Source organism: Ruditapes philippinarum, unplaced genomic scaffold, assembly GCF_026571515.1.
Source record: "Ruditapes philippinarum isolate M1 unplaced genomic scaffold, ASM2657151v2 ctg2925_1_1_1_1, whole genome shotgun sequence".
In the NCBI taxonomy this organism is placed as follows: domain Eukaryota; kingdom Metazoa; phylum Mollusca; class Bivalvia; order Venerida; family Veneridae; genus Ruditapes; species Ruditapes philippinarum.
The window spans coordinates 29,408-56,576 of NW_026858332.1; the positions used below are offsets into that span (position 1 = coordinate 29,408).

Consider the following 27,169-nt stretch of genomic DNA (forward strand, 5'->3'; position numbering starts at 1 on the left):
GACAAACGTGTGCACGGAAAGTTAGGGGAACGGATTTTTTAAATACGGAAAGTACGGTTTACAATTTTACAGACTTTATTCTGCACCAATGCCAACCGGAAATAGAATTAAATTCAATTTAAAGAAAATTTCTCCGTAAAAATCACGGTTTTTCAGGTAAATACAAAGTATTTATTTTATCCGTTATTGTAATTGAATTGTGTTACATATGTTTGTGTATATTTCTCAAGGTGACATTAAAAGTTTCGGTCTTGGCTAAGCTTTTATAATTAGGACTAGACTAGTAGTCGGATAACAATGAATTCTTTATTTTCCAATATCTGTCTATCTTCCATTAATGCAAACCCCTCGCGGGGACATAGACATGACCCTAGACTTCAGAGACAGCTGAGAGATACAAGGGAACCCGGGAACCAGTCACTAGCTCTTATTGAATAGACCCCTTTTTTCTACAAAAAGAGTGCTCAACAAAAATGGTTCAATGTATCAGAAATTTATCGTATGTAGAAAGATTAAATATTCTGGAAATTCCTACGTTGGCTTACAGAAGATTTAGAGGTGATATCATACAAGTATGGAAATTATTAAATGGTGTTGTGAATGCAGGAAATGATTTAGTGGTCCTAGACCTACCGGACTGCATTCGCATGCGCGACGGTTTTCGCGGGACTGGAAAGTGCCCGGATAGTTCTAGGATTGAGTGAATTGAGTTCTGCGTTGGCTGGCGAAGTGTCAACATCAAGATCAAGCTTTGGTAAGCTCCCGGCCTGTTTTCCCTTCTTTAGGCTATGTTTTAAGGAAATACAACATTGGCGACGAGGATGGGATGCAAGCAATGAAGTATTGGCACTATCAGGTGGAATTGATTGAAGCGATACTGCCCAAGTTGGAAGAACGACATGTACTGGTTATTCATTGTCGTGGAATAGAGGGTGACTGTGGTACAGAAGCATATTTACTTCTTCTACATGTTCTAAAGAAGTACGTTAGATCACGTCACCCTATACATCTACATTGTTTCACAGGTGACCAGTCTGTGCTCAAGAAATGGTTGGAGACATTTCCAAGGACGTACTTTGGCTTCACTAGTCTGGTGGATTCCTTTAATCGTGACCAGATAGCAGCGCTACGAGAAATTGAAGAGTCTCGTCTGCTTCTTGAGTAGCAACCCCACCTGATAAGCCATCGGTGTTCAGAATTTGCCAAAAAATCGATACTATGTTCAGAAAATTGTTTTTTAAACAACTTATTTTTCTATTGACAAAAATAAAACAAATATATAATTAATCAGTATTAAATTATCTTTCATATGAAATAAAATTCATTATTCATTCATAAAATGTTTTTTAAACATTATCTGTTAAAGTTTACATTCAGCGGTATTTTCGGCCGATTTTACGTTTATTGACTGCTGCCACGCGCTGGTCACATGTAGGGTGCATGACCTTTTTCGCGGGTCATTTGTTGCTAATTAATATTCATGAAATTTTACAACCAATCAGAATTAATTTTGCACTTCATCCCGGAAATTTCGTTTTGCAAATATGTTTACTAACAAAAAAGTTACGACGATCCGAAGTTTTAGATAATTTACATAAAAATTATCGGTAAGTATCAAAAAACGAATATTGTTCTAGAAAATGTAAACAATGATCTTTAAAATGATACATAAATCATGAAAATCCTTTAAGGATAAAGTACCCGCATTTATGATTGAACATAGCGAGTTACAGAAAATCAACAGCCCATCGAGAATTGTTTACGTCCGCCATCTTGATTTTACCGACGTGGTGAAATCAAATTATTTTGATCATCGATTTATCTTATGTACATCAATCACAAAATAATATTTTTGTTAGTAATTGTTTTTAATAATATTAAATTTTATTTTCATGAAATTATTTCTTTTATTATGGCGTATTTCTTTCTTAAATCGCCAAAAAATGACTCGGCGGGTACCTGCTCAATATCGGCCTGTGTAAAAAAAAAATGTTGCTGTTTTTCTTTTGCCGATGTTTTAAATTTGTTAATATATCACTCTTTATGATAAAAAAAATCAGTCCTTGTGCAAAATAATTTATATCTGCGCTTAATTGAAGTCAGTATTGGCTTGAAATGAGCCTCAATAAGGCTAAAAACCTATCACTGCCAGAAGGCCATTTCACAGGAGATTGACATTCTATCAATAATTGAAAAATATAAGCATATAATTAAAAAATAACGGCAAATGTACCCCTCTATAGTATTATTTATAGTATAGAGGGGTACATTTGCCGTTATATTTTAATAATTTGCTTATACTGTTATAGAATGTCAATTTCCAGTGGCCTATTGCAGGAAAATGCTGTATTATTTTTTATGGCTACATTACAAAACTTTAGAAACATACAAGGAAATGCGAACATGTTTTATGCTTTGTGCAATTATGTTACATGTGACGTTCGTTGTTGTTTTATTGTCTGTTTACTGAACCTTGCATTTTTTTTCCAGATAACTGAAATACTGATCAGCCAGAGTAAAACCATTCAATTGACGTGCCTTCACATCAGATACTATTATGGAAGCAGACAATATTGGACCATTTTGTAAACAAATTGGTTTACATATCAACTCACTTGATGAAATAAATCCTTTGAGAAACAGTCACATATTAAATGGAGTTATTTTGGAACTGTTTTCGCATTTTAAGAACTGCACAAAAATTGTTGATGTGTTGATACGTTTAAATCCCGATTTGTCAGCTGTCAATATAAATACATTGAAATCACGAATAAATTGTGTCATTGAAATAAAAAAAAAATTGGTATCGAAGAAAAAAGTAAAGGGCATTACTTCTCTAGAAGACTTAAAAAGTCAAGTTTTTGAGAGTACAAGTAACAAGAAGTTGAATCAAACACCCCGCAAAAATGCACAGAACTCTTGTGATGATAAATCTCCAAATCGCCCCAATAAACACATGCACAGTCCCTGTCAAAGTAAAAGTGAAAAAAGCCACATTGAAGAAGGAAATGAACCCCCCCTTACCAAAGACAATATACCCCAATATGATAAAGAGAAAACCCCTATACATGAGAAAGTCACAAGTCCCTGTAGTAAAAGTGAAAGAAAAGCCCTTAACTTGTTTGACTATGAAATCCAGAAAAAGAACAAAAACCTTCTAGGTATTCTTCGTGAAGTTGAAACTGCAAAAGAACAGTTACAAACCCTCAATAATAGAATAGGACATTATTCTGTTCGAAACGTAAATAAGCGTGATGAGACAGCAAAGAAAAACTTGCATTTGCTCCGTGATGCTCAAAGACAGCTTCTGCGGCAGAAAAAACAAAGTGATAATGAAAATGAAATAAGTGCCCAGCTAAATGAGAAAGTGGAATCCTTAAAAATCAATTCCAATGTGGAAATAGATCAGCATCAGCAAAAAAAAGTAAATGCCCAAAAGACAGCTAGCTATTATAAAGTTAAAGCTTCAAAGTTAAGAGAAAAACTGAAGAGTGATAATTATGAACCTGTAAAAACACTAAAATCCAAACTCGCTGAAAAAGATGCAAAAATAGATGAACTTGAATCCAATTTACTTCTGCCTTAAGAAAAAATAAAAAAAAGAAAAATTGAAAACTCGGGGCAAAGGATGGAACTTTTAAACAATACGTTCGGTTTTTGGTGAAAATTTTAAGGGGTTTTAAAAGGGTTGCTTTAAAAAAAAACCCCCTACGGTTTTAAAAGAACTTTTTCTAAAATTTTCATGGCTTTAGGTTTTAAAAAAATTTTCCACTTTTAAAAATTAAAACACAAGTATATTTTTTCCCAAAAAAAATTTATCGAGAAGGCCCAATTTTTTCCCAAAAAAACATTTATTTCTAAAAAGCTGTTTTTGAGGCAGAGAACTGGCAATTAAACCGTTTGGGCCCCACACTTAAAAAAGAAAAATTCTGGGCACATCTTTTTCACTTTTGTCCTTCTGGAGAAAATATTTTCCAGTTTGGGGAATTTTGAGGTGCGCAAAACTGCGAAACAATTTAAAAAATTTGTAACAAAAAATCATGTGACTGAACTTGCAAACTTAAATCAAAAAAATTCAAAAACAACGGAAGATCAATTTGTAAAAGAAACGCTGGGTAAGTTAGCTTTTACAATGAGCGACAGGGCTAGCAATGAAAAAAAGGCTGACAGATTACTGGACGAATGGCACGACTCCATTTTAGGCAATTGTGATGACAGACAACAAGATGAAGTGCTGCATTTTCATTGTATGGCCCATGTGCTTCTAGGTTTTCACAGGTACATTTGTAAGGATGTGAAAGATCTGGAAGCTAAACTATGTGAGGAAGATGCTCTAGGGCGTGATAAACTGTCGGTTTTTTCGAACTGGCGAACAAAAGGAACTGTAGTGGAAAGAGTTCTGTTGACAACTTCAGATGTTTTTGGCCCATCAGGAGACCATCATGGTGTTAGAGATTTGTGGGAAGCACACTGTGCTGTTAATGGTATAAAGTCCATTATAGGCAATTACAAAGACAATCGATTTAATGCCTTATTCCAAACTGCTGCAGAAATATTCCTTCACAGAGCCCATTTCATACATGTCCTAGAAACTGTAAAGTCCCCAAATTTGAAATTAAAATCAGTTATTGCCGACCTGAAGGATGATCGTATTTTTGCATCAATTCAATGCCTTGGCCTTTTCTACTTGAGAGTGACAGGTCCATATTGGGCTCTTATTACGAGCTCCGACATCCCTTATCTTGAACTTTTCAAACAAGTGTCCAAATTGAAAGAGTACCTTACAGTACTAGAAAATGATCCTGCTGTCATTCTGTGTGATAGTATGTGGAAAGATGTACATGTGCAGCATAAAAAGACTTTATCCAACTCCCTTAACGAACTAAATGAAAACAACCGGTCCTCCATGTTTGACTTTGTTAAACTTGTTGCATGTGCAATGAATAAAACAATCAACAAACAGTTAATTGACTTTATAGATGACGGGCAGTTTTCCAAAACACCAACAAAACAAGACTTGCAAAGAACTTTCTTTGCTCACAATACAAACTTGGGATGCGAGCATCATTTTGGAGACTTGGACAGTAGTCAGCGTCGACGACCAAATGCTACAATGCACCATCACTCATCGGTGCAACTTATAAAAAGAAATCGGACAAAGTTAATTGAATGGTTGACAGAAAAAACACAAGAAGAAAAAGAAGTTCTGTTTAAATCTGCAAGATCTGGTGGTAAGCGTTTACGGGAAAAACACAGGACAGAAGAAAAAAATGTATTAATAGAAATAAATGAAGAAATGACAAAAAAACCCGAACTTAAAAACAAACGTAAAGCTAAAAGTGACTTGAATCTGAAAAATGGGAAAACAAGAAGAACTAATGTTGAACTATGTAAAAATGATTTTATTAAAGAACTTCCAACCTTTGAACAAGTAAATCAAAATGACTATATTGTTGTTGCCTACCAGGACGGCTGGTATCCAGGCATAGTGCTTGAAATTAAAACAGACAAAATGATTGTTGTTAAATTCATGATGCCTTCTAGGAAAGCAAATCATTTCTGCTGGCCTAGTAGAGAAGAGAACTGTTGAATTTATGTTTGTTTTAAAAACAGGGTTTATTCCAGACTGTATGAATTCTGGCAGAATGTGGTATATCGAAGACTGTGAAAAAATTGAAAAATTGTTCAAAAAGTTTAAGAAATTATATTTCTGAAAAATGATGACATGCAATTGTTTATACTGTAAAGCACTTGTTATTGCTAATGTAAATGCTAAAGCAAATGTTAATGATAATTGTTAATGTTTATACCTGTTAAAGTTTTTCATTCTGTTGTTGTATATTGTTTATTAACATATGTAGATAATTGAAAAATAAATCGAGAAAAAATATTGTGAAATTTTATGTATGCTTTGCTTACTGTATAAGATGCAGTTAATTGACCACTAAAAATATAGTACTTTTAATCAGTTAGTTATAAAGAGTAATTGCTAATCTAATTATATTCCAAATTTCATAAGAATATCTCAAAAAGTAAAAAGGTTATGGCATTTTAAGTGCGGAATTAGTCGTAAACATAATTATTTCGGTTCCGTCGCGGCGCGCTGTCTTTCTATTAAAAAAGCATATAAAATAATTCTGAAAAACTACGCGTTTTTTAAGATCTTAAGAAGTCATAACTTTTTTATTTATTAAGATATTTTAAAAAAGAAAACTGTTCTGGAAAGCTTATGATGAGCTCTATGTAATGAAATAAACTATTTATTTAAACAATTAGGTGAAAAAAATGATGTGTTGTTGCTATCTTGAGTCCGATGCACCATATTTTCCCGGTAGGGGATCCAGAGTATCGTCACCTGGACAACTGTATAGAGCAGCGAATGCAGTGGCTCACCGTCTTCAAACCTCGCCTGAAAGGATTCTGGAGATCACAGTCGCAAACGCCCTGTGTCTCTATGAAGGGCAGTATCAGTAAAAACCAGCAGGAAACTGGTCGAACTTCTAGTTCACCAGTCTAAAGTTGATAATGCATCCAAGTAAAGTGCTGGTTGGATTCCTAGTTTTTCAGTAAAAGCGTCATTGTTATATTCAGTTGAAACTTCTAGTTCATCTGAGAAATGATCCAGATTGCTCCAGGTATACCACAACAAAAATAACCTCAATACAGATCAAGAGTCCAGTGTGCTTTGATCCGAGTATCCAATACATCCAGGCTGGTGGTTGTGAAAAATGAAGTTCCAGGTGGCTTCTAGCCTTTGAGAAGCTTTACAGCAACGCCAGTGTACCAAAAGGACTTCTAGTCCTTCCTCTACAGCCTACTTATTTAGGGTAAGTTAAAGCCGCGATGTGATATTAATTCACAATTAAGGAAGTAAACGAGCTTCTAGTTCTTTACTGATGCATTCACAGCATTACTCCCAAGACCGAAGCCTTCATTCATAAAGTTGGGGGGAGTGTTGTGAATGCAGGAAATGATGCAGTGGTCCTAGACCTACCGGACTGCATGCGCATGCGCGACGGTTTTCAAGGGACTGGAAAGTGCCCGGATAGTTCTAGGATTGAGTGAATTGAGTTCTGCGTTGGCTGGCGAAGTGTCAACATCAAGATCAAGCTTTGGTAAGCTTCCGGCCTGTTTTTCCTTTTTTAGGCTATGTTTTAAGGAAATACAACAATGGGAAGGAAGATATAGATTACAATGTATTTTTAGCTCGACTATTCGATAAGAATAAGTAGAGCTATTGCAGTCACCCGAGCGTCGGCGTCGGCGTAACCACTTATGTTAAAGTTTTTGTAATAGTTCAAATATTTTCAAAGTCCATTGACATATGGCTTTGAAACTTTGCACACTTGTTCACCATCATGACCCCAACCTGTAGACAGGAGGAGGTAACTCTATCAAGCATTTTGACAGAATTATGCCCCTTTTTCGACTTAGAATTTACGTTTAAGTTTTTTGTAATAGTTCAAATATTTTCAAAGTCCATTGACATATGGCTTTGAAACTTTGCACACTTGTTCACCATCATGACCCCAACCTGTAGACAGGAGGAGGTAACTCTATCAAGTATTTTGACAGAATTATGCCCCTTTTTCGACTTAGAATTTACGTTAAAGTTTTTGTAATAGTTCAAATATTTTCAAAGTCCATTGACATATGGCTTTGAAACTTTGCACACTTGTTCACCATCATGACCCCAACCTGTAGACAGGAGGAGGTAACTCTATCAAGCATTTTGACAGAATTATGCCCCTTTTTCGACTTAGAATTTCCGTTAAAGTTTTTGTAATAGTTCAAATATTTTCAAAGTCCATAGACATATGGCTTTGAAACTTTGCACACTTGTTCAACATCATGACCCCAACCTGTAGACAGCAGGAGGTAACTCTATTAAGCATTTTGACAGAATTATGCCCCTTTTTCGACTTAGAATTTACGTTAAAGTTTTTGTAATAGTTCAAATATTTTCAAAGTCCATTGACATATGGCTTTGAAACTTTGCACACTTGTTCAACATCATGACCCCAACCTGTAAACAGGAGGAGGTAACTCTATCAAGCATTTTGACAGAATTATGCCCCTTTTTGGACTTAGAATTTACGTTAAAGTTTTTGTAATAGTTCAAATATTTTCAAAGTCCATTGACATATGGCTTTGAAACTTTGCACACTTGTTCACCATCATGACCCCAACCTGTAAACAGGAGGAGGTAACTGTATCAGGCATTTTTTTTTACTATCAAGCACTAAGAATAGTCGAGCATGCTGTCCTACCGACAGCTCTTGTTTGAAAAAGCACAACTTGATAACCATCACATCAGAGGAAATTCCATGAAGTTTGGGAAAATAAAAAACATGTAAAAAAGGAAAAAGGAAAAAAATTTTTTTTTCAAAAAAAGAGAAATTTCCAGAATTTGGGGTTTTAAAAAACCCAATTTCCTGTAGATTCCAAAAGCTGAAATTCGCTAAAAAAAGACTCGATAAGGGTTTTAAAAAAAATTTTATACTGGTTTTACCCGGAAAAATTCAGGGGGGTTTAGACTTCGAAGGGGGTTATAAGAGATTTCTGATCTCGCGCTCTACGCTGGATAAAGGGAAAATTTTCCAAAGTCTAGGTTTTATGATTATTTAATGGACTGTCCAAAAAACAGAAAAGAAACAGTTTTTTCCCCAAAAAATTAAACCCTTTCGGGTTTCCCCTTCCATTTCATTGCAATTACATAAAAACAAGGCCAAATTTTAATGCATAAACCAAAATTTTAGGTTTTATAACAAATTTTCATAAAATAACAATTTCAAAAAAAAAAAAAAATCAGTAGTACTATAAATCAAAACTATAATCAAAAAAAGGTAGAGGATGAGCCATAAATATTATACGTTAGAATAGCATTGCGAAGTTTTGATGCATGAAAATAAATAGGAAGTCAAATTATTTTACACAGATTTTTTCTTTGATTTTAACAGTTCGCAATAAAGTCAAGACATTTAAAGATTTTTCAATCCATAAATTTTCAGAAAATTTCAATTTTGGGAAATTTTTAGTTTTTAAGTTTACACTGAAAACCACAGCTTAAAAACAAGGTTTTTTTTATTGATTGGTTTTTTATTTATAAAAAAGGTTTGGTTAGGTTTTTCCCTTTTTTTGATGATTTGGAAATTTTTTTAAAAAGGTTAAAAGAAAGTAACAAAAATTTTCTGAATTTTCCATACTGTTACATTTTAAACATTTTAAAAAACGGGAAACCCTTTTTAATTTTAAAAATGCGGTTTTTGACTTTTTAATGCAAAAAATTTTTTTTGTTTTTTTTTACTAAATGTTGTAAATTTTCAATGATAAAAATCTGTTTAAAAATTTTTGGAATTTTTCCAAAAAATTTCAGGGCTGTCCGTAAAATTTTATTTTAGGAAAATTTTGGAATTTTTACCAGGGGAAGGGGGGAAACACTGAAAGTGGCTCTGGAAAATCCCAAAAGGGGTTGTAAATGTTACCCCGGATCGAACCCGGGGCCTCCAAAGGAAGGGGGGTCAGGGTCTTTAAAAACCCAAATGAAGTATCGTGCCACATTTTATACCCAAGTTTAGGACCCAAAAACAAAAAAGTTTTTCTAGTACAGGGGTTTTTCACAAAATAAATTTTGAAATCCCTTTTTTAAAAGGAAATATAAATTTGGGTAGCTCTGTTGAAGAGTGGCAATTTGAAGGTCTTGGGTTTATGTGGGCAGTATTTTTTTGTCAAAATGTGAAGGGCCCCGCCTTTTTTTGGTAAAAAAGCGCATATGTCATAAAAAAATTGTGGAAAAAAAAAAACATTTCCAAATTTCTTGGGTTTTCATAAAAATTTTTAAAAACCCGAAACGGGTTGATTATAAGTTCTACATTTAAAAACCAGGGCCCCAAAAATCCCTTCTGTTTTAAAGGCGAATATTTGGGTGGCCCTTTCCCCAACCAAACTGCCTCTTTTTCCCCTAGTTTTTTTGAAAAATTTCTTTTAGATTAGAAAAAAATTTAAATCATTGGTGTTGAATTTTAAAGGTCTTTTTACTGCTTTATTTTAAGTATTTCCCATGCTTTGCTTACTTTTCAATATTATTAGAAGAAAAACTTGGTTACAAGTTTGTTAACACTTGAGACCTCCTTTTCCTAAAGTATGCCAAAAAATCACGAATATTTTTTCCCCAATTGAAAAAGGGCCTTAAAAGGCCCCTTCTTCCCAAAAAATGCCTGGTTTTGGCCCTTGAAAAACTGTTTCAAAGTCCAAGGGTACTTTAACACGCGTTAACATGCACAAAACCATTTAACTTGATTAAGCTATTTCTGTTGTTATTGCAATTGGTGTAAAATCAAGGGTTTTACCCGAAAGAAATAAACTTGTATGTTCGAAGACAAATCCCCAATTATTTTGGATGTGAAAATCTCTTTGAAATTGTGAATTTTTTTCCGCTGCTTTGTGAAAAAAAAGAGTGCAATTTTGAATTGTGAAGGGCCCCTGTTATAGAAGGAAAAACAGTGTCTATTTTAGGAGGGGGGATGAGGCGATTCATTTATATTTTTGAGAATTCCCCCCTATTTTTAGCTCACCTGTCACAAAGTAACATGGTTAGCTTTTATGATAGCTTTTCATCTGGAGTCTGTCCGTCCGTAAACTTTTACTTTAAACAACAGCTCCTCATAAACCACTGAGATAATTTCATCCATACTTGAATGTAACTTCACAGGAATGTTCCTTTGGTTGTCAACTTAAACATTTGTTCAAAGAATTTAATTCCAAGCAGATCTTTGGTTGCAATGGCAACCGAAAGAAAAAAACTTAAAATATCTTCTTTTAGAAAACCAAAAGAGCTAGAGCTTAAGTATTTGGCATAAAACATCATCTAGTCAGTGTCTACCAAGTGCTCTTGGGTCAAAATTGGCCACGTCCCGGGGGGGTCATTAATTTTCCACATCTGTATGTAGTAAAAACTTAAAAAATCTTCTTTTAAAAACCCCAAAGAGCTAGAGCTAAGATATTGAGCATGAAACATCTTCTAATGGGTGTCTACCAAGTTTGTTCAAATAAGGGCCCTTGGGTTAAAATTGGCCCCTCCCCAGGGGTCATTGATTATCCTTTTGTGTATAGTATAAACTTAAAAAATCTTCTTATAAAAAACCCAAAGAGCTAGAGTTTAGATATTAAGCATGAAATATCTTATATTGAGTGTCTACCAAGTTTGTTCAAATAAAAGCCCTGGAGTCAAAATTGGGCCCTGCCAAGGGGGTCATTGTTTTTCCCTATAATTATGTATATAGTAAAAACTTAAAAAATCTTCCTTATAAAAACCCCAAAGAGCTAAAGCTTAGATAATTATCATGAAACATCTTCAAATGGGTGTCTACCAAGTTTGTTCAAATAAAAGCCCCTGGTTTAAAATTGGCCTTGGCCCAGGGGCCTATATACAGGTGAGCGATTTCAGGGCCATCATGGCCCTCTTGTTTCAGAAACAGGGGGGAAATTTTACATAGTTAAAGAAGGAAAAAAATCAACAAATGTAATACATTCTCACTTTTAGGTAAAAATCCCCTCTGTTTTTCAAATCCTAAAATAGACACTGGCAAAAAAGCCCTGTGTATCCCGGTCAGGCTGCACTTTTTCTCACCCTGTAGCATTTGTCGCCCAAAGTTTACCATATAACTAAAAAGTTTCCATTTTTAGCTTACCTGTTACAAAGAGCATTATGACAATAAATCCATAATTTTAATTCTTTGAAATGTCAAATATTTGTATAACAATTTTTGAATAATAGATTAAGTGCATTTAAATTTGAACATGTGTTACAAGTGAAAAAAGAATCGATGAACATGCAGTTATGTTTCGTAAAGGTAAAATGTAAACAAATTAGTATTTTGACTTCCATACAATTTCCTTATTCACTATAATTATACAAATTGCCAACAGAACTAAAGATGCAAAAAATAGTTCATGTATATAGCAAAGGAGTATATTTTTTGTGAACTAACAATATACCAAAAAAACAACAGTTGCATTTCTGAGGTATAATGGGCCTTTACTTTTAATTTGAATGAAAAAATGATTTTCAAAGTATTTATTGTGTTTGAAATTTCATATACAAGTGTAATGTATCTTGTCTTACAGCAGTTCATTGATTATGGCAGAGCCTCAGTCTGAGGGTAGAAATGACCAACAAGGTCAAGGTCAACATAATAAAGAAGGTCAAGGTCAGTTGGTTGCTAAGCACTACAATGAGCTACAAGAAGCAGGGAAAGATGTCCGCACTGAAAGTAGAATCTACTACATGAGGAATTTTAACAACTGGATTAAAAGTGTTGTTATTGGTAAGGTTTGTATTGTATATTCAGGGTTCTGACTTGAAATTATAGTTGGGAATAATATATATTTTTGATTGATTGTGAGAAATATCGTAGCATATTTGAAGAAGTGCCTAGTTCCCTTCCTGGAACTACTTAGCATTGTGTTATATGAGGAAACGTGGTCCCAAGTAGGGTAAAAGTTTTACAGGCATTGCACCGGTCGACAGGAAGACATCTTTACCACTTGTCCACCATTCTTAAATAGTTTGATATAGAAATGTTTATTTTCTTTATTTTGATCCTAGAACCATAAATATAGATTTTTCATATAAAGAATTAGAATGATTATACTTATAATATGTGTATATTAAATAACTAAAAACACAATAGAAATATTTGCACTTTATTTCAGCTGAGACTTTACAACAACTGAAGAATGAGCGAGGTCATGGGAGAGATATTGCAATATTAGATCTGTGTTCTGGGAAGGGAGGGGATTTACTCAAATGGAAACGTGGAAATATAAGAAAAATTGTTTGTGCAGGTATAGTGTTAATTTCTTTATGATTTACTTTCTTAAAAGATTAATTTTGTATTTGTTGGTGTTACAAGGCAGACAAATACAAAAGTTTTCTTTGTGATATTAAAGGTTTTTAAGGTCAAGGTCATCTTCTTTGTAACTTAAAATGTAAACTTAAAGCATTTGAAATATGTCACTTAGAAAACACTTATTTTCTGAATGTCACAAATTGTTATTATATTGAAAGTTATGTATTTTGATTAAAATCATAAAAAATGTATCGAAATTGACAAATAATGCGAGGTGAACATGCGAGAAATAATCACTAAACCTACTTAAAATAGGTTAAGAGCTTAAAGTAGGGGCTTCCTTTTAATCATGTTTGATTTTAGCGTTTGAATTTGTTGTTGTCGTTGCAGATATTGCAGGGACGTCAGTTGAACAGTCTGAGAACCGCTATAAAGATATGGTGGAGAAAGAACGATACAAGGATAGAGTTTTCTCAGCTGAATTTATCACCGCTGATTGTTCTAAGGTCTGTATGTAGAGAAATATAAGTTTAAGGTGACAACAGACACTTTCCGTGGTACTCACATAAATGTCATTTAAACAAAGTTATTTTAGTAATAATTGTTATTTATTTAATCTTTGTGCATTAAATGTTGTTGATCATCATAAAAAATAACATATTTGAAAAAAATGCCTTTGTAAATGATTGATTTTGAATAAAAATCCTAAAATTTTAAATCGTCATATCAAAGTCATTTTTTATTTTTTTGTCATCAAACTTTTGGAAAATAACCATACTTATATTATCTGGGGAACCGTGTCTCAAATTTTTTCTATCTTTTCTCAAAAAAATATTACGTAACGTCAAACATTTTATGCGACTTTTTTCACCATACATATTACGTAATTAAAGATAATTAAGTCGCTGATTGAGCAAACAAAAATTCCTGACACGGTTTCCTCCGTAAATGAATTCCCTTTCATGTGCTTTAAACCGCATGTTAATTGCTTGATTATTAAAGAAGGTATGCCGATTCAAAGTTAGTCGGACCCGCATCAAACGAAGTGTCATAAATCGGCTGTTCTCTCTCGGACCCCTACGTTTCACGCTAAATAATTGCATAATACACAAATATCGCACCAGAGAGGGTCACAAGTTGCGGTAACATACTCTAACAACATTTTATGACCCAGTGACATCTGACCAATTAAAAAGCTGCTGATTAATATCAGTTTATAGCCGAAAATTCTTCAATTCTTAACGTGATTTACTGTCCGTCTGGTATCTGTCGCACATGTCACGTGACTATCGGTAAAATTTGAGGCACTCAGTGGGGGGAAATGGACGCATTTGCGCACCGCTAGCGGGGTATTTAATTGTTTCCTTTTTGAAGTTTATTATTATTATCATCAGCATTATTATTGTATTATACCAGTGTCACTCTGCCTGTGTATTCGTGTATAATATTCCGTTAAAATATAAAATAAAATAACAAAAAACTGAGCTTCTGACAGTCTTTTAAAGTCCATGGTAGATGTACAAATAAGAACGGGATATTATATATTTTTTCCACCAAATTGATAAGGCTTCACATATTTTAATAGAAATAAAAGGTATTACTCGATCATTATGATCTGGCCTTCTTGACTTCTATTATGAATATCATCTATGCACGGCATAGAGATCCAGTTTCTACCGGGATAGACAATAAATGTCATACTTTGTAGTACTGTGTCCGATTTACTAGCGAACAATTTATTTTCACTGAGAATATTTTTTAATACCTTTTTAATTCATAGAGAAATAATCATCCTTAGACAATCTAAAATGGTTTAGAAATTTGTCAGGGACACCTGACCACAAGTCATATAGGCGTTCACATAAAAAATGTTGTCTGTTTTTGTTGTTGTTTTACTTGACATTGTTAGAAAACGAGGTTGAATGTAAAGTAAGCCCTTGAATCCATACAAAAGTCTATCAACTCAATGTAATATCTATCAGATTAACGGGACAGACAAATTATTTTCACACATTATGGATATTTTAGCAACTACATTTTTAATCAACCCTGTGGTCGTGCGATTTGCCGCTATGCTTAATTATTTATGTTTCATACATTATGTTACATACATTGGCCGACAATTTCTTAATTTATAAAAAAGGCTAAATGTTGAGATATTCATAAAAGATGTATGGTAGTTGTACGATACATGTATTACGAGAAGTATGGACCTGTAATTCACAGAATTATGGAACTACCGATTTCCCTCATTGATGCCTCAACAGGGGGCGGAGCGTTAACGATAATTGACAGGTTACGCGAATAGCAGATACAAATAGTATAGTCCCTGTGGACTGTGTATGGGGAAATTCATAAGCAAAATCATGATTGATTGAAAACGGGCAAATTTATTTTGCCGAAAACAACATAATTACATACATATAAAATAATTTTCCCATATCTGGGTGAACAAATACCGTACCGCCTAACAATAATATACAGAAACAACAACAACAATTACATACTTATCTAAGTTAATGAAGGAACAGTAATCTGTCAAAAATTATTTTAAGACTCTAGTTAATGAAGGAACAGCATAACTGTCAAAAATTATTTTAAAATTAATACAAAACATCGTTTCAAAATTAATATTGACTATTGGTAACCCTTGAGAAAAACATAGCGGAGGAGGAAAACGGGAGGTGGTGGTAAAATTATAGCAGAGCAGATGTAGCGTGCTTTTCCCTTCTAAAATTTTTTCCAGAAAGACCGATGCCGTTGATTGATTGGTTGTTAGAGAGCACGTGACGTTAAGGGTGCTCTCAGATTGGCCAATGCCAAATATACATTGAGAGTCAGTTTGATTTACTAGTTTAACCTACATTAAGAGTCGGTTTGATTTACTGATTGTTCAACAATGACATAAAATATTTTATCTATCTATAAAATACATTTATGTGCATCTGTTTATAGAGAAGCACTGACCCTGTGGACTGTGTATGGGGAAATTCATAAGCAAAATCATGATTGATTGAAAACGGGCAAATTTATTTTGCCGAAAACAACATAATTACATACATATAAAATAATTTTCCCATATCTGGGTGAACAAATACCGCCAATGAAGACCAGGGAAACATAGTTGGACTGGGATGCCGCCCAGATACTGATATAAACATAAACTAAACAAATATAAGAATGACATAAATACAACGAAAAATGAGATACAAATAATTAAGATTCTAATGGAAAGATGGCATAATTTAATGTTTGAGAAAAAAAGATAAACATAATTATATCTTGTAAATAATGAGATAAACATAATAGGAAAAAGGGTATATAAAATTATGTACATAAAATTTGAATCAGTATTTTTTATAAAAACTTATTTTATTTTTCAGGAGAGGTTAAAAGATATGTATAAAGACCACGATACTCAGTTTGATATTTGTAGTTGTCAGTTTTCATTCCATTATTGTTTTGAGAGTCTCCCACAAGCTGAGATGATGTTACAGAATGCTACAGAGTCATTGAAACTGGGAGGTTTCTTTATAGGAACTACGCCTAACTCACAGGAACTGGTGTAAGTTTGTATTGTGTTTACAGGGGTTGGAGTACATTTGTTTTTGTTTGTTTTTTGTATGCTTGGTATAAATATGTCTTGTGTATTAATGAAAGTATGAGTTTTGAAGGCAAGTTTTTTTGGGGGGAATGGGGGTTGTGATAAAGACCTCACTCTTTTTTTTTATGATCAGAAATAGCTGTTTTATTTAAATTGTTTTGAGATACTTAAACATTAAATATGATTAAATATAATATTTGATACAAGTTTGAGCTACTGGTGCTACATAGTACTTGCTCAGATCTAAATATAATTGGTCAATTTTTACCCATGACTTGCTCAGATCTAAATGATTGTTCAATTATTACCCATTGTTTATTTCAGACGAAGATTAAGAGATTCAAAAGATATGTCATTTGGTAACGACGTTTATCGTGTCACGTTTGATGGTGAAGATAAAACAAACCTTCCCTTGTTTGGTTGCAAGTACAATTTCCATCTTGAGGGTGTAGTCGACTGCCCAGAATTTCTAGTATTCTTCCCTGTACTTGAAAAGTAAGACATGACCGCATACATGGTACAGTATTGTTGAATATAGTGGAAAATATTTAAATGTTGAAATAATACATAGTCTTGTACACTTGTACTCAAATTTTTTTTTGCTGACACTTCTATTTTAAAATTTATTTTGGCAGATGTATGGTACTGGTACACTGTGATTTTAATTATCTTTTTTAGCTCATCTGTCACAAAGTGACAGGGTGAGCTTTTGTGATCGCTTTTCGTCCAGCGTCCGTCCGGCGTCCGTCCGTAAACTTTTACTTTAAATGACATCTCCTCATAAACCACTAAGCCAATGTCATCCAAACTTCACAGGAATGTTCCTTTGGTGGTCACCTTTAAAAATTGTTCAAAGAATTTAATTCCATGCAGAACTCTGGTTGCCATGGCAACCGAAAGAAAAAACTTTAAATATCTTCTTTTAAAAAACCCAAAGAGCTAGAGCTTAGATATTTGGCATGAAGCATCTTCTAGTGAGTGTCTACCAAGTTTGTTCAAATAAAAGCCCTGGGGTCAAAATTGGCCCCGCCCCAGGGGGTCATTGATTTTCCCTATATGCATATAGTAAAAACTTAAAAAATCTTCTTTTTAAGAACTCAAAGAGCTAGAGCTAAGATATTTAGCATGAAACATGTTCTAATGGGTGTCTACCAAGTTTGTTCAAATAAATGCCCTGGGGTCAAAATTGGCCCCGCCCCAGGTGTCATTGATTTTCCTTAAATGTGTATAGCAAAAACTTAAAAATCTTCTTTGAAAAAACCCAAATAGCTAGAGTTTAGATATTAAGCATGAAACATCTTCTAGTAAGTGTCTACAAAGTTTGTTCAAATATAAGCCCTGGGGTCAAAACTGGCCCCGCCCTTGGGGTGTCATTGTTTTTAGATATATTTGTATAGTAAAAACATAAAATATCTTCTTTTAAAAAACCCAATGAGCTAGAGCTTAGATATTTAGCATGAAACATCTTCTTATGGGTGTCTACCAAGTTTGTTCAAATAAAAGCCCTTGGGTTAAAATTGGCCCTGCCGGAGGGGGTGGGGGGGGGGCACATCATTGTTTTTCATTATATGTGTGTAGTAAATACTAAACAACATGAAACATCTTCTAATGGGTATCTTCCAAGTTTGTTCAAATAAAAGCCCTAGGGTTTAAACTGGCCCGGCTGCGGGGGCCACTATACAGGTGAGCGACCTCAGGGCCATCATGGCCCTCTTGTTTTAATAAAATCCTTTGCCGCATGATATATTCTTACATACACATTGCAAATCTCCCAATATGACACATAATGGTTGAAAAATAGTCTTGATAATAAAATAAAATGTGCAAGCTGAGAACTTTGTGATGAAATATGATTTCACAACCAAATATTCACTACCTGTTGGCATTTTTAGCTCACCTGAGCATGCTCAGGGTGAGCTTTTAGAATCGATGATTGTCCGTCGTCCGTTCACATTTAGTTGTTTACACTCTAGCGGTCGCATTTTTCCCTCAATCATCATCAAACTTGGTCAGGATGCTTATCTAGTTGATAGCTCAGATGAGTTCGAACATGGGTCATCTCGGATGAAAAACTAGGTCACAAGAGCTATAAATAGAAAAACCTTGTTAACACTCTAGAGGTCACATTTTTGCCTCAATCATCATCAAACTTGGTCAGGATGTTTGTCTAGGTGATCGCTCAGATGAGTTCGAACATGGGTCATCTCGGATGAAAAAGTAGGTCACCGGAGCTAAAAATAGAAAAATCTTGTTAACACTCTAGCGGTCACATTTTTGACACAAGTGTCATCAAACATTATCAGGATGCTTGTCTAGGTACTTGCTCGAATGAGTTGGAACATGGGTCATCTCGGATGAAAAACTAGGTCACAAGAGCTAAAAATAGAAAAACCATGTTAACACTCTAGCAGTCATATTTTTGTTTCAATCATCATCAAACTTGGTCAGGATGCTCGTCTAGGTGATAGCTCAGATGAGTTCGAACACGGGTCATCTCGGATGAAAAAGTAGGTCACCGCAGCTAAAAATAGAAAAACCTTGTTAACACTCAAGCAGTCACATTTTTGCCTCAATCATCATCAAACTTGGTCAGGATGCTTGTCTAGGTGATAGCTTGGATGAGTTCGAACATGGGTAATCTCAGATGAAAAACTAGAATACTAAACTAAAAAAAATAGAAAAATCTTGTTAACACTCTAGCGGTCACATTTTCGACACAAGTGTCATCAAACATTATCAGGATGCTTGTCTAGGTACTTGCTCGGATGAGTTGGAACATGGGTCATCTCGGATGAAAAACTAGGTCACAAGGGCGAAAAATAGACCTTGTTAACACTCTAGTGGTCACAATTTTGACTCAATTGTCATCAAACTTGGTCAGGAAACTTGTCTAGGTCATTACTGGGATTAAATCAAACATGGGTCATCTCGGATGAAAAACTAGGTCACAGGAGCTAAAAATAGAAAATCTTGTTAAGACTCTAGTGGCTACTGTTGTGATCCAAATATTCTGTAAATTGGTCTGAAAGTTTGTTTTGATGATTTCTAAGTCAAGTTCGAACATGGGTCATCTTGGATGAAAAACTAGATCACACCGCCAAAATATGGAAAAACCTTGTTAACATTCTAGTGGTCACATTTTCTACTCAATCATCATCAAACTTGGTCAGGATGCTTGTCTAGGTAATTGCTCGGATGAGTTCGAAATCGCATGTGAAACTAGGTCACCGGAGCTAAAAATAGAAAAATCTTGTTAACACTCTAGTTGCTACTGTTTTGATCCAAGTATCCTGGAAATTGGTCTGAAAGTTTGTTTTGATGATTTCTAGGTCAAGTTTGAATATGGGTCACCTGGGTAAAAAAACTAGGTCACACTGCTCAAATATGGATAATCCTTGTTAACACTGTAGTGGTCACATTTTTGACTCACCTGTCATGAGACCTGGTCAGAATGCTTGTCTAGGTAATTGTTTGGATGAGTTTGATGGGTCAAGTGAGCGATCTAGGGCCATCATGGCCCTCTTGTTATATTACCCGTGCATAGTCAAGAAATTTAAGTTTAGATTTTATTTTAGCTTGATTTTGAAACAAGTTCATGCAACTTATACTAATCATTGTTTGTAAGCTTCTTGTAATTGGTATCATTTGAGGAAACATGGTCCTGACCTGAGGAAAGCTAAAACAGTGAATCACTTGGTTGATCCACAGACACATTAACCACCACCAGGCCACGGGGTTTTACGTGGATTTTATCACATTTTAGGTCATACCTCAGCTGTTGATCCATCTTACCAGCTTCCCTTGAAAACTAACAAGTAATAACCAATAATATCGCAGCAAGTAACTGACTAATAATCCATTATGATAACTGAATCAGTGGAGAGACAAATGACCATAAGACATAATATCTAAGATATCAGTTGTCAAAGAGAAATTTCACCTCGCCCAAGGATTGCACCAACAACCCCTAGATAACAAATCTAAATGCTGAGATAGTATCCCTTATCAAGCTAAAGTGGGCCGACCAATTAAAAGCATGATCAGTGTATAAACTCAGGAAATTATATATGAGTGTTTAATAATTTACAGGATGGCAGAGAAACACGGTATGAAACTGGTCTTTAAAACACCATTTGCTGAGTTTTTCAACAAAAATGTAGAAAACAGGGATCATAGGAACCTTTTAAGTAGAATGCAGGCATTGGAGGTAAATTTATGTTTCAGAAAAACAGAATATAAATATTTTTTGGGGTTTTTTTGTGTTTTTTTTTGAAAATCATATATGCTGAAGCAATTATTTTGTCAGCAGTGAACTCAATGATATATGATATAACACCTTAGTTGATAACAGAACTAATTACGCCTATATAACCATTACATTGTTAGGTTTGTATTCAAGTCAGTGAAGGGGTGTCCGTGGACGAGTGGTTAAGTGTACTCTTAACCAGGCTCTATAATGTTGGCTGTATAATTACAGTTGAGTTCACACTAAACTTCCCACCCTTAAGTAGTACAAAAAAGAAAACTGAAATATTTTTGCATTTTATAATAAACTCATAAAAATAACCATATTGCATAATTATGTTACAATGCATGAAAAAAAGAAAAAAACATTGGTGTCATCGCAAAAAAAAGGAAATGGAAAGGTTTTCTAATCTTTTGTTAATATACACGTCAGTTAAAGTATACTAGTGTCCCACAGGTACATATCAATACTTAATCCACACATATCGATACTTAATATACCACCATTATATATAAATATCTATTTTTAGAATAACATATATCATTTATATTAATCTTAGGTAAATCTCAGTTTCAGAAGGTAAGAGAGATTATAAATGAGATAAAATTGACAAAAATTTGGCCAATTATAAACATATTAGATCTCTAATGTATTAAAGGCTATTTATGCTTAAAATCATTACCTTTACCTAAAACAACCATAAGTTAGATCAAAAATAACTTATTGGTATAATTCCCCCCCCCCCCAACCAAAAAAAAAAAACTTGACTGAATTTTGTTTAATGAGCATTGAGCATTTCAATGTTTCATATTTCATTACCAGATACCAGATTATAATCACGGATTTATATTACAATAATTGTAATATAAATCTGTGATTATAATAAAATAAAATCATATTAAATATCAATTAATTTTGTTTATTTATGCACTTATCAACATTAAAGTTATAATTATTTATATTTACTTACTCTAAAAATTAAGTTTTAAAATCAGTAAAATTACTGATTTTGATAAATTATTGTTCTAATATTTTACGCCATATTTTACAAAATCCAATATTCGCAACTTTAAATTTGTTATGAAAAACTATTATACAGATGTCTATATTTATCTATCTTTTTGTTAAAGTCAAATTGCTATTCATTGAAATAAAAGGTAACTGCTTAATACATATAATAGGTCTGGTGCACTACAAAGTGCACTTATGAAGTGCACTTTGAAGTGCACTAGTAGTGCACATCTAGTGCACTCCTAGTGCACTTTGTGTAACCTTTAGTGTGAACTCAACTGTATAACATTTTTATAGCATAAACACTTGGGTAAACAATGGACAGTTGGAATAAAGCAACTTTTTTATAAAAATTAATTGCTGTAGTTTTTATTAATATCTAAGCACCTTTTTAACTATGTAATGGTTTGCAAATTTGGCAAAAATATAACGTTCGGTATTTTGTATTATGATATCTAATATAAATGCTTTCATAAAAACTATAATTGTTCCTGTTTAAAGTTGGATTGAAAAGCAGGAATGATATATGTTGTTTAATATTCTCATGTTTGGACAGGATGATAATATTTTGATTGCTTTTTTTTACTTTATTTAAAATGCTCAAAACAAGGGAAATAGCGAATCAGTAAAAGTGTACATCATATTTGAATTAACAGTAAAGAAAAAAACTATTTCATGTTGTGCAAAAATATATGTTATTGTTATCTGCTTTTTTTTACCCAATGTATCCTCTAGAAAAAGTTTATTTTGAAAAGATAAACATGGGAGATGACTGTATCAGAAATGTTGTACATCATATTTTACTTACAGTAAAATTACATCACACAGTAAAATTATGTCAAAATTTGGAAAATAAATGGTTCTGTTTTTTTCCCCTACCAGATGTATCCCCCAGAAGAAGGTGGTAAATTGATGGGACTGGAGGACGGAGATTATGATCATGTTAAATCTATGGTGGAGGAATTACAGAAATCTCAGTCGGAAGACGCTCATCATGGAAATAGACCAATCTCTGTCGTGAGAAAGCTTTATTTGTTTGTTTTTTAGCTCACCCGTCACAAAGTGACAGGGTGAGCTTTTGTGATCGCTTTTCGTCCGACGTCCGTCGTCCGTAAACTTTTACTTTAAATGACATCTCCTCATAAACCACTAGGCCAATTTCATCCAAACTTCACAGGAATGTTCCTTTGGTGGTCACCTTTAAAATTTGTTCAAAGAATTTAATTCCATGCAGAACTCTGGTTGCCATGGCAACCGAAAGAAAAAACTTTAAATATCTTCTTTTAAAAAACCCTAAGAGCTAGAGCTTAGATATTTGGCATGAAACATCTTCTAGTGAGTGTCTACAAAGTTTGTTCAAATAAAAGCCCTGGGGTCAAAATTGGCCCCGCCCCAGGGGGTCATTGATTTTCCCTATATGCATATAGTAAAAACTTAAAAAATCTTCTTTTTAAAAACCCAAAGAGCTAACACTAAGATATTTAGCATGAAACATGTTCTAATGAGTGTCTACCAAGTTTGTTCAAATAAAAGCCCTGGGGTCAAAATTGGCCCCGCCCCAGGGGGTCATTGATTTTCCTTATATATGCATATAGTAAAAACTTAAAAAATCTTCTTTTAAAGAACTCAACGAGCTAGAGCTAAGATATTTAGCATCAAACATGTTCTAATAGGTGTCTACCAAGTTTGTTCAAATAAAAGCCCTGGGGTCAAAATTGGCCCTGCCCCGGGGGTCATTGATTTTCCTTATATCTGTAAAGCAAAAACTTAAAAAATCTTCTTTGAAAAAACCCAAATAGCTAGAGTTTAGATTTTTGGCATGAAACATCTTCTAGTGAGTGTCTACAAAGTTTGTTCAAATTAAAGCCCTTGGGTCAAAATTGGCCCCGCCCCGGGGGTCATTGATTTTCCTTATATGTGTATAGCAAAAACTTAAAATCTTCTTTGAAAAAACCCAAATAGCTAGAGTTTAGATATTAAGCATGAAACATCTTCTAGTAAGTGTCTACAAACTTTGTTCAAATAAAAGCCCTGGGGTCAAAACTGGCCCCGCCCCAGGGGTGTCATTGTTTTTAACTATATGTGTATAGTAAAAACTTAAAAAAATCTTCTTTTAAAAAGCCCAATGAGCTAGAGCTTAGATGTTTAGCATGAAACATCTTCTAATGGGTGTGGGGGGGGGGGGGCTATATACAGGTGAGCGACCTCAGGGCCATCATGGCCCTCTTGTTTACAGAACGCAATTCATTTTACATGTAATCATAGTACATTTTCCAGTCAAAGGGTAAAATTCCATCTCTTGCTGATTTTTAATAAGGTAGAAATTCTGTGATAGCCAGTCTCAGTGTTCGAGAAATTTTCTTCTTCTAGTTTTATATTAGTTATATAAAGATTTTTTTACAGTTTAGATATATGGAAATATTAACCCGAGGCAAACAATTAAACATGGAGGTGTACCACAAGCCTTCCAGTAAAGCTGGAAACTTACCATATGACCTTTATGATGTGGATAGTATTAAAATCCAGCCAAAAACATTATCAAATACATTGTAAATTAATAGGAAATAATCAAACTAAAAGTGGATTGTGTCGGAGGGCATTGTCACACTAGCACATTTCAAGTCACATTGATTTTTTTGCCTGTATTTTGTAGCCGAATAAAGACGGTTTCCCCTAGCTCAAAATAGGTATATTTTCACCTAAAAAAGCTAATAATTTTTCCTGAAATGCCCAGTGCACTTCTTCACCAGAACCATTTCTTAACAGCATCTGACTTATTATATCAGCTAGAAGACAGAAAGCTGTCCCTATAGCCTTTGCTTTGTACCATGCATGTTAAATTGAAATTGAAAATTGTATAAAATGTATGGGTAAATTCCATTCTCAGTTGCTGGAATTTGATTTTCCCCCATTTCTGATTTATTGCGCTATATTTTCCCCTTCAGAAAGCCACAGGTTGTTTCGAAGATTGGAAAAAAAATATCACTGTGCAAATTTCCAGCTTTACTAGTGGAGGTTGACCTGAGGTGCCCTTTCCATGCATAATGTCAGAAACAGACGGACACCTGATAAGAACCACTGACATTCTGTTAGTTAGTTGGATAGCCTCCTTATATGAATGTATGTCCCTGGTGGGATTAGAACCTACAGCAGTGAGGGGCAAGTGTTTTGAAGATAATGACCTTAACCAGTTGGTCACAGTTGCCCCTCTAAAAGTAGATACAAGAAAGGTTGTCAAGATTATTTATTTACTTACAGGGCACATTATCCAAAGCAGAATGGGAAGCTGTCAGTAAGTATTAAATTCTCTATTGTACGCAAATAATATGAATGTGTTTCAAAATAGTACAAGTACAAGAAGATAAACCAACTCAATATTTAACAAGCAAATTCGTTGAATTTATATCCCCCGCCGAGTACTGGTTATTATTAACACAACAAGTGAAGACATAAGGCTTTATTTATATATTAATCATGGCATAAACAGTAATATTCTTTGAACTTGATAAATATTCAGGGCAATAACAGAGCCATAACTTTGTGTTAAATAGTAAAATCTGGAAATGCCAATGAGATGTATGCATACTACATAACTAATCAAGGGCCATAAATCTGAGTTATAAGTATCTGACTGGAACAAGACGACTATATGCACATCTCCTCTTAGTATCCCATAAAATTTCATTGAATTCCAGCCAGTAGTAGCAGAGAAGTAGCGAGGAAACAAATATTTTTCTATATGGATACTGCATAACTAATCAAGGGCAATAACTCTGAGTTAAAGGGTCTGACCAGAACAAGCCGACGATATGCGCATCTCCTCTTGATATTGATGATTCCCATAAAGTTTCGTTGAATTCCAGCCAGTAGTTGTAGAGAACTACTCTGGAAACGATTTTTACTCCATATGCATATTGCATAACTAATCAAGGGCCATAACTCTGAGTTAAAGTGTCTGACCCGAACAAGCCAACGATATGCGCATCTCCTCTTGGTATTGAAGGTTCCCATAAAGTTTCGTTGAATTCCAGCCGGTAGTTGCAGAGAAGTAGCGCGGAAACGATTTTTACTCCATATGCATACTGCATAACTAATCAAGGGCCATAACTCTGAGTTAAAGTGTCTGACTGGAACAAGCCGACGATATGCGCATCTCCTCTTGGTATTGATGATTCCCATAAAGTTTGTTGAATTCCAGCCAGTAGTTGCAGAGAAGAAGTGCGGAAACGATTTTTACTCTATATGCATACTACATAACTAATCAAGGGCAATAACTCTGAGTTAAAGTGTCTGACAGGAACAAGCTGACGATATGCGCATCTCGTCTTGATATTGATGATTCCCATAAAGTTTCGTTGAATTCCAGCCAGAAGTTGCAGAGAACTACTCCGGAAACGAAATTCGGAGGGAAGGACAACGCCAAAACTATATCCCCCTCCCGATTCCATCGGCGGGGGATAATGAAATGGATTTTTAAGTTATATTGGTTCAAGAAAACTTGGAATATTATAATGGCTTTGTCAACAAGTTTACTATAGAAACCAAATATCGGCAATATGGTTTGCTAGCATAAACAATTTATCCAATAGCGACTCCTAAATTTCTAATAATATTTCAACTAAACTATAACAGAACGATTGTTGCCAAGTGGTCAAGCACAGTATTTCAGGATCTTGTGATTTAATAATTTTTGTCAGAATTATGGCCTATTGCTGTTTTCACATATGTAATGATGTAGATAGAAACTGGCTTTGTGACAATTTCCTGTCACTTGTATTATGAAATATATTTGTTTATGACCTATAAATTAACTTGGCATTCAGTAAACTGTACTTCTTGTTTTTCTACAGCAATATACTGTGTGTACATGTTCCAAAAAGTACGAGATCCGGATACCGGAGAAGAATGGACAGCCGCCACCACGGAAGACAGTTCACGTAAACGTCATTCTGAGGAAGCATCAGATACAAACCCTCCAAAACTTCTGAAGGACACTTAGCAGGAAGTAACTGTAACACATGGTGAAATTGGTGCTAGTGGTGGAAAGCTTCTTCAGAATCTTACAGTTGGGACTGAAAAGCTTTGTTCTGCAGATGGAAAAAAATGGAATGAAATTAAAATAGACTTGTTGAGCCACTGAATTGCCAACTATCATTAAACTGATGATAATATGCTGTTTTCTCTGATAAACTCAGTATAACTGTTGTCTATTTGTTATTTTATGGTTTATTTAAGGTCAGAAATCACCAACAATTTCAAGGTCTTCAAAAATGCTGGTAAAGGAAGTAAAGTTCCTAAAACATCGTCGATCATTATATCCAATTATTGTTTTTATTTACCCTGTCATGTATATTACCTAGTAACATCATTGTCTACAGTTGTCTGATGATACTGGTAGTTTTTTATTATCTAACTGACAGGTATTTTATTTATCAAGAGTCTAACTTAAAAAAGAAA

The 27,169-nt window shown here is 34.2% G+C and overlaps 3 protein-coding genes across 3 annotated transcripts; all 3 read left to right on the forward strand.

The window, feature by feature from the left end:
• Positions 1-26,917, forward strand: LOC132752849 (mRNA cap guanine-N7 methyltransferase-like). The gene is made up of 10 exons (XM_060743236.1): positions 1-156; positions 12,127-12,326; positions 12,715-12,846; positions 13,242-13,357; positions 16,235-16,416; positions 16,780-16,950; positions 20,545-20,662; positions 22,595-22,729; positions 24,971-25,004; positions 26,563-26,917. The coding sequence occupies exons 2-10, from the start codon at positions 12,140-12,142 to the stop codon at positions 26,709-26,711; spliced, it is 1,224 nt and encodes a 407-aa protein (XP_060599219.1). The 5' UTR covers positions 1-156; positions 12,127-12,139; the 3' UTR covers positions 26,712-26,917.
• Positions 618-3,586, forward strand: LOC132752848 (putative leucine-rich repeat-containing protein DDB_G0290503). Its single transcript, XM_060743235.1, has 2 exons — positions 618-1,607; positions 2,491-3,586. Exon 2 carries the CDS (start codon positions 2,558-2,560, stop codon positions 3,584-3,586), a length of 1,029 nt encoding a protein of 342 aa, XP_060599218.1. The 5' UTR covers positions 618-1,607; positions 2,491-2,557.
• On the forward strand, positions 827-1,165 carry LOC132752847 (putative deoxyribonuclease TATDN2). The gene has a single exon (XM_060743234.1). The coding sequence runs from the start codon at positions 827-829 to the stop codon at positions 1,163-1,165; it is 339 nt and encodes a 112-aa protein (XP_060599217.1).
• Positions 26,918-27,169: the final 252 nt, after the last annotated feature.

Coding starts and splice junctions, on each gene's coding strand:
- LOC132752847 (XM_060743234.1), top strand. CDS start 827: ATGCAAGCAATGAAGTATTGGCACTATCAGGTGGAATTGATTGAAGCG.
- LOC132752849 (XM_060743236.1), top strand. CDS start 12,140: ATGGCAGAGCCTCAGTCTGAGGGTAGAAATGACCAACAAGGTCAAGGT. Junction 12,327..12,714: donor GATTAAAAGTGTTGTTATTG/GTAAGGTTTGTA, acceptor ACTTTATTTCAG/CTGAGACTTTACAACAACTG. Junction 22,730..24,970: donor GAAATAGACCAATCTCTGTC/GTGAGAAAGCTT, acceptor ATTTACTTACAG/GGCACATTATCCAAAGCAGA.
- LOC132752848 (XM_060743235.1), top strand. CDS start 2,558: ATGGAAGCAGACAATATTGGACCATTTTGTAAACAAATTGGTTTACAT.